Source organism: Ceratina calcarata, unplaced genomic scaffold, assembly GCF_001652005.2.
Source record: "Ceratina calcarata isolate Rehan_Ccalc_2016 unplaced genomic scaffold, ASM165200v1 scaffold93, whole genome shotgun sequence".
Lineage (NCBI taxonomy): Eukaryota > Metazoa > Arthropoda > Insecta > Hymenoptera > Apidae > Ceratina > Ceratina calcarata.
Window position 1 is genome coordinate 473,568 of NW_017180684.1, and position 12,828 is coordinate 486,395.

The window sequence follows — 12,828 nt, forward strand, 5'->3', positions numbered from 1 at the left end:
AGCGTAACAGTAGACGAACTAGCAATCGATTTCATAATAAATCACATGCAAATTTTATGAATGAGATGATTCAGACTAACGCTCTTTCTTCTGCTGCAGATCTGCCTACGTGTCTTTCGGTGGACTTCTGATGAGGCTACAGGGTGACGCGAACAATCTACACGGCTTCGAGATCGATCAACACATGTACCTCCTCATGAAGAAGTTAGCGTTCTAATTGCGCCGACGTTTGCATCAAATAGAATCTTATATGGAAGAATATGTATTGTTACATAAATACGACTGACCAGTTGAGAACTACTTGCAACTGTAAGGAAGAAAATGCACTCCATCGTTTACCGATTGTTATTCATATTTTACATACATTCATGAATTTTTATCAACTGTCATTCCCAGAACAATTTCACAAATATGCGATAAGACCAATAAAGATATTTTTCCATGTAAGAAAATAAACTTCGTACCCGTTGAATCCTTACCTCCTTAATCTTTCTTTCTATCGTACAAATCGCTAATTGAAAACATAGAGATAGGAGAATAGACCGAGCGTTCAGTATATTCATGTTGACTCTGATCATTGATCACTGCATAGCGCTGTAACGCAGGTTGATACAAATTCGGATGCGCATACGAAACGCCATTTTGGAGAACGCCGAAGCCAAGATTAAATACGTGATCCAATTCGAACGCGCGCAGCTTCGCCAGCGAGAGGGCGAGGGACGAAAAGAATGCGCAAGAGTGACGCGTCGCTGAGTTAGGGGAATAGCCAATAGCTAGTTTATGTAATTAAACTCGCGGTATTCCTGACCTTGTACGGCTGAACGCGAGCCGGCCGAGGCTGCAGCGCGACAATGTAGTATGAGTGCATTTGGCGTGGGCTCCTCTCGAGCTCCAACATGGCGACTTGCCGATTGCGTAACTCTGTCGCGGTAGAAGACTGAGACTTAATAATGGTCTGATCCTAAACAGATCGGCCTAACGGCATATAATTCGCTTTTATCTGGCCGCCCGTGCTGCGAATTTATACAATAATTTGATTGCACCGACGGAGACAAAAATCGATGGTCCGCAGGAAATGTTTCCTGTAGTCGGCAACTTAGGTGACTAAAAGATTCAGCACGGTTTCCAACTCCAAAGTATCGGAGGAGGAAACTTACAAATAATTGTAAAACAGGAGTTTTACAATGTTAAACGCTTTTTATCGATTATTATTTATTTATACAAATTAAGAAAATCAATAGTTATTTACATATATGCGGAACTTAAAAAGGATGGTTCACTTTAATAAGTATTAAGTTTCGTAGTGATGATCACCCTTAAACATTGATCAAATGCGGTGCAGACAGCCAGGCCTTGTTTATCGGGACTCCAATCCAGGGAGCTGACTGGCTGTGATGAAAGTGTACTGTTTTGTAAAAGAGTCAAGTCACCTATGACTCCTTGATCGACACCATCCGTATCTGGCATTTTCCGTTTCTCCGGATAATTACTGTAATAATAAATTGTTAGCGACGTGGAACTCTTAGAAATTGGAAACAAGAATAAAAGTGATTCTTACTATTTCCAAAGACAGAGACTTCCTCCTCCGCCGCAAGTCATAAATATTTCACGATTTTGCGGTAAATGTCTGACCAACCATATCGTTGAATCATGTGCCTAAAAAAGGACTACTGTTTAAACCTGCATTGATTTTATTTTCTCGTTCCTACAGTTTAATTCTTACTTTCTCGGTCAAGTAAGCAAATCCTTTCTTAGGATGCTGTGTCTTTAAATCAAACAAGTAAAACTTTGACTCTAAAGTAGTAGCCACTAGCTTATTCATAGGAATGTCCTTTCTGTCAAACTCCACGCTGCAAACGCCATTCTTTAAATTGCTTTCCCATAGAACAGACATTGCTTTCAAATCGAACATCTTCACGTCCCCGTTATCATAACCAGCGGCCACGATTCTTTCTTCAGAATTGTATGAATTACCGAATGTGACTGTCCAGCAATCTCTGCGGGTTTCACCTTCTTTAGGTTCCATCACAGCAACTGGTTTGCCTTTTTGCCTAGGATCCCAAACTTTGACGCTTCCATCTCTGGAACCTGTCACCAATTCAGGTGCTCCACATCCAATGCTTTGCCCAGCCACACCGTCAATACAATTTATGATCTCACTGTGAGCATTGGCTGTATAAATTGGTATTGAAGGATCTTCAAGATTATAGACGTTCAATCTGCCCTAATAAAGGTGGCATTAAGGAATGGCTGCACGTAGGAATAATAAAATGTTAAAAAAATAAAAAGATGTAAAAAGTAATGAGGAACGATCTGATAATTAATATCGTTTAAAAGAGATATCATTATTTGTATTCATACCTGGAAATCGCCAGTCGCTAAATATCTGTCTTTCAAGCTGGACGCTTTGAAAGTTCCACATTTTATCGGCTGTGATCTCTCGATATCTTTAACAAGTTTCAGTTCACCGCTGGACACCTCGTAAATTTGTATTATCCCGCTACCGCGCGGTCGCGAGCCCATAACCACGAATTTCGCGCTGCACGGAATCCATTTCGTATCGAATAATGAGTAATTCACGGATTTCTCTATATGGCAAATTATTTGCGGCTTCTCCAGTTTCTCCATTATTTCACGAATCAATTATAATTCGGTTACTAAGCAAGATTCCCGTGACTCTATGTAGGAACAGTTTGAGGTATCCATAAACAAACTGGCATGCCCATTGACATAATATAAAGATGCGTTTTCATGCAGCGAATAATTCGCTGCGGGCTGCGAGTAGCGAATAAATGTGAGAATGCAAGTGAAGCAATTATAATTGCGAATAGAAAATTGACACCATAACTGAACAAGTGAATCAATAGCAGCAATGAAATGCCGATTAATGGTACTTAACTCGTTAAATATTTCTTCTTAAAGAAGCGAGATCTCGAAGATGATAGAAAACATAATTTAATATTAAATTTAATACAGTCCATTATTCGTTTATGAAAGGAATTTCTTATTCAATTATCATTGTCTTCAGCTTCCGTGTCTTCATCCATTGGCATATCGGCATCCTCGGGAGCATCTATTTTTCTTTCAAAGATCCTAATACACTGCAGTAATCGTTTCTCGGAAGGGTCAACCTTAAACAAATAAATTCACACAGTTTATGATGTACCAAGTCACGCACTAAGAGTAAATCGTTTGTACAAGACGTTTACCTGATCTTTCACGTCTGCAATAGCTTTCCGTAAATCTTCTTTAGCCGCATTGTCCTCTAAATTTATACGAACATTTTTTAAAGTCACAATCAGCATCTGTTGATCGATATTGCTTTCCGGGTTCAACACTTCCGCCAAAATTGTAAAGACAAGATTGTTGTGCGGGCCAGGTTTACGAGATCCCAAGTGAATCAGATTCAACATGAATTTCGATATATCGTAAGGATCCACTTCGCGCAGTGGACTGGTTTCCGGCGCGTTACAAATGGTCGCTAACGTCGGCAAATAGATCTGTTCCAACAGGGTCACCGCATCGGGTATCCTTACAATGAAATTACTAAAAAAGCCACTTAAACATTGTCGAAGATAGAAGTCGTTATCGTTCACGGGATTGAAACATAATATGATTAATCGTGAGATGAGCTTCGTGCCAGCAATTCGTCGATTGAGTAATAATTTGCAGAGGCCTTCCGTGGCAACTGTTCTTAATTTTTCATCCTAAATAATGAACGACCATTGTACATCTTTTAATTAAATAAATATTACGTCTATGTCGAACATATACTTACTTCGTTCTCTAATAATTCGGTCAAGATGTTGATAATATTACAATTACCGTCCCCAGTGAAGTTTTGAGTCATTTTCTCAAAGGCAACTTCAGAATCGTTATCGGTATACAATTTGGTACGAGATTTTTCGGTATTGGCAGTTTTATTACTGTCGCCCTCACTGACATTTTCTAAGATGTCGAAATAGTCGAGTCCGTACAGCAAGAATAAATCGAAGATTCCCTTTAAAGTCATGATCCAAATTTCATTGTTCTCTTGTTCCAAAGAAAATTGTAGGAACAATATCAATATATGTTCTTTGGCGAACGACTTGTCCAGTATGCTACAAATGCTGATCCCTTTTATCGCCAATACATGTACCTTGTCGTTCGGGTGCTAAAAACAGATCCTATTAGAAATTAAAAATTGAAACAGATTTATACATCGGTCAGGTGCTTACATCTAAACTGTCATGGAATATTTGCATGAGACCCCTTAGTGTCGGCGTTAACGATGTTACTGAATGCATCATCGTGCATATTATACTTAAACATTTGATCATTGTATCCGAATCAGATTTTTCTCTAACTTCCTCGTTAGATATAACTGGCACCACAGCAGGTTCCGATAGCGTTTTTATTTTCTCATTTAATTTATCAATTTGATTTTTTAAGTTATCAGCTTTTAAATACTCTTTGTCTTGTATCGCTTGATACTCTTCATCTTTCAATTCCAGTAACTGTATCCTCAGTTTCGCTTTCTGAATAAAATTTATCATTAGAAAATGAAAGTTTTTATACTGCATTTACCAGAGTAGACTTACTTGTAAGTTAATTTGTTGCTGTTGTTCTTCCGAAATCTGTGTAACAGCAGTTTCCTTCAAAGGCAACCTAATATCACTGATCACATTCGCTAAAGTATCTAACCTGGTGTTCACATCTGGTATAACTTTTACTAAATGTGTTACCACGCACTCAATAATTTCCTCGGTCCAGTGATTGCCCATTAAAGTATTCAGTATTAATTCTTGTAGTTTTTTTCTTCCAACTTCATCCGATAAATCATAAAATGTCGTTATTTCAAATAATTGTAGCAGAACAAACTTCTGCATATCTTTCACCCATTTATTGGTTTGCTGCGAAGACATCAACGCAATAAAATCGGAGATATATGTACAGAATGTTGTTAACTCCGGTAAAATTTGTTCCAATTCTTCTGTGAATTCACGTTGAACATATCTCGCCAGACACTTCCAATATAATGCATTCTCACTGACTAAATTCTTCAGTGGAATTAATTTCGTTTCTTTGTCTATCGGTAACTCTTCTATTAAGGTACTCAGTTGTGCATCCCTGAGAAACAAAAATGAAACATTCATCGTACGAGATAAACATTTAATTTCATATATGAGCAACTATAATATAAATACTTACTTAAACAAAGTCTCCAGAGCTAACACTGACACATCAGTGCCAATTTCAGCATCAAGAGCTTTTATCAAACTAATATATTCACCATTGAAATGTTTCAGCCATGCAGGTAGCAAGACATTCCTAACAGTTGTTTTAACTATCTCAGATCTGTCCTTCAGACCATCATTTAGTAATTGATCTCGTTGAATAATAGTCAAAGATCTTACTGTTATTTTACTAATAAAAATATATGCCACTTTGCGGACTCTCTCATCCACATCTCTGGTCTTTTTAATTGCCACTTGCAAAGTTTTCTGATTTTTGCCCATATTATTTATGGCTGCTCTTCGAACTTCAGCATTCGGATCTTTCAACGCGTGAAACATGTACATTTTTATAACCGGACACTGGTCATCCATAGGATCTTGGAGTCTGTGTAAAGCGAATATTGCTTGCACTCTTACTTTCGGTGATCTATCTAACAACCTTTCCATCATGGAATTAGTGATTCTATCGCACAGATTATCATCGATGAAAGCTTGATCACCCATCGCATTTAAAAGCATGTTCAAAAAGTGACAAATACGAAATCTGACTCCTGTCTCTCTTGCGTGATGATTCGTTAAAATGAAGTCGAACAGCTTGGCAAGGAACGGGCACATGGATTCCTCGGATTCATCATTTTCAGCTACTATGTACAAGCTGGCAGCAAATTTGGCAATGAACATTAAAACATTTTGAACTCGCGGATGCTGTTGTGGTATACTCAGAGGAACTTTGAAGCACAGCTCAAAAATCGACCAGAACTCTGTGAGATCGTTCTAAAATTTCAAACGGTATTATTAACAATTGCGAATCGTGAAGGAAAAACAGAGACTGTTTATCACGATCTTACGTGCTCGTAAAGTTCCTTCAACGTTTTCATATTCTTCTGATGACAAGTTTTACCAAATTGAACATTATAAAATATTTGCTTTACAATATCCTGTATGCTTCGTTTCATCTTTGCACGATTATTGTTTACAGACAAAATATATTTTGTTCAGCCACTCAACAGCTGGCAGACCGTAACGGTTATGGAAGCGTTCACTTTTTGAATTTGCTACCATAATCATAAGCGTTTGTTTCCCTATATCCAAGTGAAATCACTACATGAATTTCCAACAAATTTAACGATTTTTATATTATTTACGAAAATGCAATTATTTATAAAGAATTTATGTTTCTCTATTAAGTTCTGCGATTTGCAGGGTATACCTTTCATTAAAATTGAGATTAAAGACGTTCTAATTTGCTTATCGCAATGGGAACTTGGAACATTCGGCTGGATTCAGCTTACAATACTGATCAGAGAAATTATTCCTCTCTTCAGATATTAGATAATTATAGTATTTTACAGTGTTTATAAACATAATCTGAAATATAACAAAGCTGATGTGAAGATATTATTTATGTATATAGTTTAATAATAATAATTCATGAGAGACTAAAATACTTTTATTTGTATTTATGTAACAATTTATTGAATCTCTTTATGATTAAAATAAAATGCTGATAATTATTATGTTGTTTCACTGTCTATTCATATTGAAACTAAACTCTTAATTTCATTTTTGCCACTGCCCTACTGTTGTGAGAAAATTGAAAAGAAGATTGTATGAACCCTGAACAACAAAAGAATGGATCTAAACAACGATATTGAGCAGGAGGTATTTTTTCTAAGTTTATTCAGATGTATCTTCTGAAGAAAATTTGCAAATCTAAATCATTTGAACTGAATGATCTTGCAGGTAAAATTTGATTTGCCACCTATTTGGCCTGACATTAGAACTGAATTGAAGGAGTATATAGAATGTCTGGATAATCTTCCAATATATCACTTGGATAATGCTCAGTGTTATTGGTCGAGGAAGACTGATATTTTGTCTCTCTTAGACTGTGACTTAGCACCGCTTGGTACTACATTAAAATTTGATCGTGATCCTGTTACTGGACAGCTTGGAAAAATGCACGAGGTGCTGGTAAGGTCAGCAGGCGAGAATTCACGAAATTCAATGTCCATGACTCGTGCACCAGGCCCACCTACTGATATCAGAGGTATTTCATTGACTGAAAGAAGATAATAGGTTTCCGAGACATTCAATTCATATGTCACAAGCTACAAACTTTATTTAGGAGACAGCAGCAATATTCCATTCTGGCCCGGTGGTTTTGACGAACCTGAAATGATAGTGGACCCTTCGATGGAAGAGATCGATTTTGAGAATAATTTAAGAACTTTGGCGAAGGGCTTCAGTGCTGGCGTAGAGTTTAAAAGCGATAATTACACTCCAAAAGGAGAGACCGTGCAAGAGCATCAAGCATCTGACTCAGAAAAGGACGAAATTTCAACTATAGCTGAGAAGATCAATTTGATGTCTATCGTGAACGAAGAACGAAGTGAATTCGACTTTTGGGAACCGGAAGCTAGAGAAACAAAGGGAGAGGCGACTACTGAATCGTCTATTGTTGAACAGTCATCGTTCGACGAGATTTCCTCGTTGCTAGAGGATGTGGACATTCCTATACTAAACATTTCTCAGAAACGTGTAGAGACTGCCAAGTCTGAATGGGCGGAGCAATTAGATGTATCCGTACCTATAACCGATTTTGAAAAACGGATTCCCACGCTTGCTATGAGTTTTCCATACGAATTGGATACTTTCCAGAAACAGGCGATCCTCAAGTTAGAGGAAGGCAGTAACGTTTTCGTTGCCGCTCATACGTCCGCTGGAAAGACAACGGTAGCCGAATACGCGATCGCGTTAAGTCAGAAACACATGACGAGGTAAAACTTAGTAATTGAACTTCAATTATTCGATACTACTACGATCTGATTTCCTACAGAGTCATTTATACGTCTCCCATAAAAGCACTTTCAAATCAAAAGTACCGCGAATTTAAAAGAAAATTCGAAAGTGTTGGACTATTAACCGGAGATCTGCAAATTAACTCAAACGCTTCGTGTCTCATCATGACCACAGAAATTTTACAGTCCATGTTATATTGCGCGTCAGAAGTTCTAAGGGATTTAGAATTCGTAATATTTGATGAAGTGCATTATATAAATAACGACGAGGTGAATTAAACTGACTGCTATGGAACTTTTTTCTCAAAGATTATTAGAAAACACTTCGTTATGTCGTATTGTTTTAGCGCGGTCACGTTTGGGAGGAAAGTGTAATCTTACTACCGCAAACAGTTACAATAGTAATGCTGTCCGCGACTGTGCCAAATCCTTTGATATTTGCCGATTGGGTAGGTCGTACGAAGAAAAAAAAGATGTATGTGATAAGTACGGTAAAACGACCTGTACCGCTCCAGCATTACTTATACACTGGAACCAACGGGAAGACCAAGGACGAAAAATTCTTGGTGTTAGACGAAAACAATGAATTCTTATTAAACGGGTAACTATTGATTTCTTTTTAACGCACAGTCCGAGTGCTAGAAATTCACGTGTATACAAATATTTTCGCATAGTTGGTACAAAGCAACGAACGCGAAGGATCCGAAAAAGGACCCAGTCAGCAAGAACGTTAAGGACGTTAAAAAGAAACCGATGCAAACACAAATGACTCCGAAGCAGGAACAAGTACTATGGAACGCGTTCATAAGTCATCTGAAATCCAACGTACGATTAATGCAGCTAACATCGAAGTTCTTCCGTTTACGTAAACGCGTATAAATAACTTCTTCATTCTAGTCTATGTTGCCCGTCGTCGTTTTCATGTTATCACGAAAACGATGCGACATGAGCGCGGTACTGTTGAGGAACATCGATCTCACGACAGAGACTGAGAAGCATACTATCAGGGTGTTCTTTCAAAATAATATTCGGCATTTAAAAGGCACCGATAGACAGTTACCGCAGGTTCTTATGATGCAGGAGTTACTACAGAGTGGAATCGGTATCCACCACAGTGGTATACTGCCTATCTTGAAAGAGATAGTCGAAATGCTTTTTCAAAACGGCGTCGTTAAGGTCAGTTTCCGATCGATTTCGAATAAGCTTCTAATTTATTTCTTCCGTGAGATTAAAATATTTTCGAAATTGCAGTTACTGTTCGCGACCGAAACGTTCGCAATGGGTGTAAACATGCCGGCGCATACCGTTGTCTTTGATTCAATTAAAAAATTCGACGGTACGAATTTCCGGATACTTCATCCCACCGAATACATACAAATGGCTGGTCGTGCTGGCCGCAGGGGTCACGACACAGCAGGGATGGTTGTGGTAATGTGTCGAACGGCCGTTCCGCATTTTAACGAGCTGAAAAATATGATGTGCGGGCAAGCGCAGAATTTGGAATCGAAATTCAAAGTAACTTATTCGATGGTTTTAAATTTAAGAAGGCTAAACGAATCGGTAACGGTTGAAGCGATGATGCGGAGATCATTTAAAGAATCGCCGGTGGCTATAAAACAGAATAGCTATAAGACAGAATTGCAAAAGGTGGAGAACGAATTGTTAAAACTACCGCCTTTGACTGACGTACAAAAACAGTTAGCCGAGTTTTATCGGGTAGCCGTTGACTATTTAGAATACTTGAAATATTTGAAGCCGTACTTTTACGAGACGCAGAAGAAGGCAGTGAAGTGCCTAGTGCCAGGCAGAGTTCTGCTGATATCGTACGAAAATCATTACAATAAATTAGCCCTGTTATTAAGCACCGTCCAATTGAAAGGCAGTCAGCAATATAGAGTGTTAATTCTCAAAGATACAGAGCCACCAAAATCTACCAAAGAAGGAGAAGCACCATCGGAAGAAAAAGATCAGATTAAGAAACCGGAAAAATGGTACGATATCATAGCTTTGACAAAGACAGGAATATTCGTACCAACCGGAGTACCAACAGGCGAAGTATTAACTATAGCAGCTTGGAATATATTAGAAATAACAAATTGGCAGATTAAGATAGATTACCAGTTGGTTTTGGGCAATTGGGAAAAGAGACAAATAGCAAGATTTAAGTAAGTAAAACGAACTTCAATTGATTCGCAGTTTACGAAGTATTCGAGTTTGGATTGTTTCCAGAGATGAGCCACCTAGTTCAACTTACGAGTCAGCTATGTTAGAATTACTGATGGTATCTCTTAATGCTTCTCGCGACGAGTCCATCCTGCAACCGTATACGGAGATGAAAATGAATTACGACGTCGACATGAAAGTGAAAACTTTGCTCGACTTGAAAAAAGCTGTGTACGCTATGACATGTTCGAAGATGTTAAACTTCGAAGAACAATTCGAGGTCGTCTTTGAACGAAGCGAATTGGAAAGTAAGAAGAATAAACTTCAATTGAAACTTAGCGATGAGGGACTGAGCTTATATCCTGAATACACGAATGCCGTCGCACTTCTCAGAGATTTAGGATACATAGACAATGATGAAAGAGGTTTGAATCTTAATAGCTCATAAGGATTATCAATAAGAGTGTATGTAACATTTTTGCTTGATATTTTTTACAGTTGCATTGAAAGGCCGAGTCGCTCTACAAATGGGAAGTAACGAACTTCTAATTACAGAGCTTATTCTTAAGAATGTATTGACTGTTTTGCAACCAGCTGAAATAGCAGCGTTACTCTCGGCCGTAATATTTCGACAACGGACCAACGTCGAGCCAAACTTAACAGCGGAATTGAAAAGGGTATTTCCTGGAGTTAAGAATTTTTCAGATTAGCTATATTTACGAGGATCTTTAAATAATCTTTCTTTGCTGCAGAGTTGTGAAGAAATAAAGCAGATCCATGGCGAGTTAGAAGCTTTAGAACAACATTATCAGTTGGCAACGTTACAGTCGCTTAACTTCGGTCTAGTGGAAGTAGTTTACGATTGGGCGCAGGCGAAATCGTTTGCTGAAATTATGGAGAAAACGGATGTGCAAGAAGGAATCATAGTACGGTGTATACAGCAGTTGAGCGAAACTTTACGGGATGTTAAAAATGCAGCTGTCACCATAGGAGACCCCGTTTTAAAAGAAAAAATGGAAGAAGCTTCTACTGCCATTAAAAGGGATATTGTTTTCGCAGCGTCTCTCTATACACAAAGTTAATTTAACAAAACCTATGTACATATAATTTTTTCTATACATGGAAACGTTCGGAATATTTTTGATTTCGATGAAATGAGAAATATATATATATTTTTATAACTTATACATCATTAATGAAGCGTATTATGTTTAAAAACTGTACAAGTTACTCCTTCGTCACAAGCGTAAAAAATGCAGGAATTTAGTTTGATTTGGCAAATCATATTTCTTCATGTAAAGATGTATAATAAAAGTACAAAACAAACGGAATAAAGTTGTTATTAATATTGAATGATATTTTTAATTTACAATTCTTATTGGTAGAAAATATTATCCTATGTTTTACCCTCGAATATTATAACGCGCGTTGATCGGTGTTATTAAGGTTCCCCTGGCCTTTATTTGTCTCAGATATGCACATCCATTGTCCTTCGGTGTTCTCGCGCCAAAGGGACACTTTATTGTCTCCGCCGCTAACTGCTAAAATACCTGCAGTCAACGACCAACTGACGTTCCAAATAACATCATCGAAAACATTGAGGATAGTTGGTGTCCAGCTGGTATAATCATTCGAAGTCCATATAATCACGCGACGATCTTGTGAACAGGATGCTAAAGCAGCTTTCGACGGTCCAACCGCAGGTGCCCATGCAACGTCCCTTACCTGCAACAAATAAAGCACTTATGCATTCTTCGATGTACAACGTGAAAATAATAGATACTCACCCAATCACTGTGTGCTTCCAGTTTATCTTCTTCTATCCACCTATCGTTCTCTTCCTTCCAAATTTTAACTAAATTGTCACAACCGCCTGTGGCTAATCTCTTCACCAAACCATTTCTCTGCGTTCCGTTCGCATCGAGACTGGGTTCTATAGCAGGGCACCAGCTGACAGCATTGCATCCAATGGAGTGCGCATTCGTGATCTTTTGCGTGTCCCAAGTGTCTCCATTATTGGTGAGTATAGACACTGAACCGTCAGAACTACCGCAGGCTAAAACCAAACCAAACTCGTGCGGTGCCCAAGCTACTGAGTTGACGGAAGAATCGTGGCCAGTGTGCTCATAGATCTTGGTCCATTCTCCGAGTTCTTTCCAAATAATCACTTTCCTGTTACAGGAGATAATGCGTGATTTTAGGACAAAATAAATATACATATACAAAGTCTGTGATGAGGAACCCAGAGATAGTCACGTACCGATCGTAACTACAAGACGCCAACAGATTCCCAAATTTCGGGTGTGCCCAGGTGACCTGCCATACGGGTCCAACGTGCCCCTTGAGGTCGGCTACTAAACTGTGCGACCCGTTCTTCAAATCGAAGATTTTCACGGAGTTGTCACTGGAACAAGTGGCCAATCTTAAACCGTAATAATCCATTTCCGCGTCATGAATCATGTCCTCGTGGCCGGTATCGACCGTATTTAAGACCGACACCATTTTCCCCAACGACTCTTATTCAAGAGTTCACGATTATACTTAGGAAATTTGAAAATTAAGAAGAACCGATGCCCATTTAGATCTTTCGGGAGGTTAATATCGCACAGTGCCTGTCACTTACGTGGAAGCATGTGCGCACTCAACGG

General features: G+C 38.5%; 5 protein-coding genes across 6 annotated transcripts in view; 2 read left to right on the forward strand and 3 right to left on the reverse strand.

Annotated features, from left to right (window-relative positions):
- The window catches only part of Rpb8 (DNA-directed RNA polymerases I, II, and III subunit Rpb8), a 53,322-nt gene extending 52,844 nt beyond the window's left edge, over positions 1 to 478 (forward strand). The window contains exon 6 of one of the 2 annotated variants that reach the window (XR_001916937.2): positions 100 to 186. Coding sequence is in view for 1 of the 2 variants with exons in the window: in XM_018035836.2 (XP_017891325.1) it covers positions 100 to 217 (118 nt within the window). In the remaining variant the exon portion in view is untranslated. Of the gene's footprint in view, positions 1 to 99 lie in introns of both variants that reach the window. The other variant, XM_018035836.2, reaches the window with a different exon arrangement.
- Positions 479 to 1,192: 714 nt separating this feature from the next.
- Positions 1,193 to 2,648, reverse strand: Wdr92 (dynein axonemal assembly factor 10). Its single transcript, XM_018035834.2, has 4 exons — positions 2,362 to 2,648; positions 1,724 to 2,224; positions 1,559 to 1,656; positions 1,193 to 1,489 (listed from the first exon to the last, which is right to left on the reverse strand). The coding sequence occupies exons 1-4, from the start codon at positions 2,626 to 2,628 to the stop codon at positions 1,282 to 1,284; spliced, it is 1,074 nt and encodes a 357-aa protein (XP_017891323.1). The 5' UTR covers positions 2,629 to 2,648; the 3' UTR covers positions 1,193 to 1,281.
- Positions 2,649 to 2,937: 289 nt separating this feature from the next.
- Positions 2,938 to 6,492, reverse strand: Cap-G (Chromosome associated protein G). The gene is made up of 8 exons (XM_018035833.2): positions 6,427 to 6,492; positions 6,065 to 6,298; positions 5,191 to 5,990; positions 4,581 to 5,109; positions 4,218 to 4,517; positions 3,779 to 4,153; positions 3,210 to 3,707; positions 2,938 to 3,131 (listed from the first exon to the last, which is right to left on the reverse strand). Exons 2-8 carry the CDS (start codon positions 6,170 to 6,172, stop codon positions 3,009 to 3,011), a joined length of 2,733 nt encoding a protein of 910 aa, XP_017891322.1. The 5' UTR covers positions 6,173 to 6,298; positions 6,427 to 6,492; the 3' UTR covers positions 2,938 to 3,008.
- Positions 6,493 to 6,788: 296 nt separating this feature from the next.
- tst (superkiller complex helicase subunit twister) lies at positions 6,789 to 11,533 on the forward strand. Its single transcript, XM_018035882.2, has 11 exons — positions 6,789 to 6,878; positions 6,960 to 7,266; positions 7,345 to 7,996; positions 8,056 to 8,287; positions 8,365 to 8,618; positions 8,692 to 8,842; positions 8,915 to 9,193; positions 9,269 to 10,182; positions 10,247 to 10,605; positions 10,679 to 10,857; positions 10,933 to 11,533. The coding sequence occupies exons 1-11, from the start codon at positions 6,849 to 6,851 to the stop codon at positions 11,260 to 11,262; spliced, it is 3,687 nt and encodes a 1,228-aa protein (XP_017891371.1). The 5' UTR covers positions 6,789 to 6,848; the 3' UTR covers positions 11,263 to 11,533.
- Sec13 (nuclear pore and COPII coat complex component secretory 13) lies at positions 11,505 to 12,828 on the reverse strand. Its single transcript, XM_018035883.2, has 3 exons — positions 12,441 to 12,828; positions 11,968 to 12,352; positions 11,505 to 11,905 (listed from the first exon to the last, which is right to left on the reverse strand). Exons 1-3 carry the CDS (start codon positions 12,680 to 12,682, stop codon positions 11,597 to 11,599), a joined length of 936 nt encoding a protein of 311 aa, XP_017891372.1. The 5' UTR covers positions 12,683 to 12,828; the 3' UTR covers positions 11,505 to 11,596.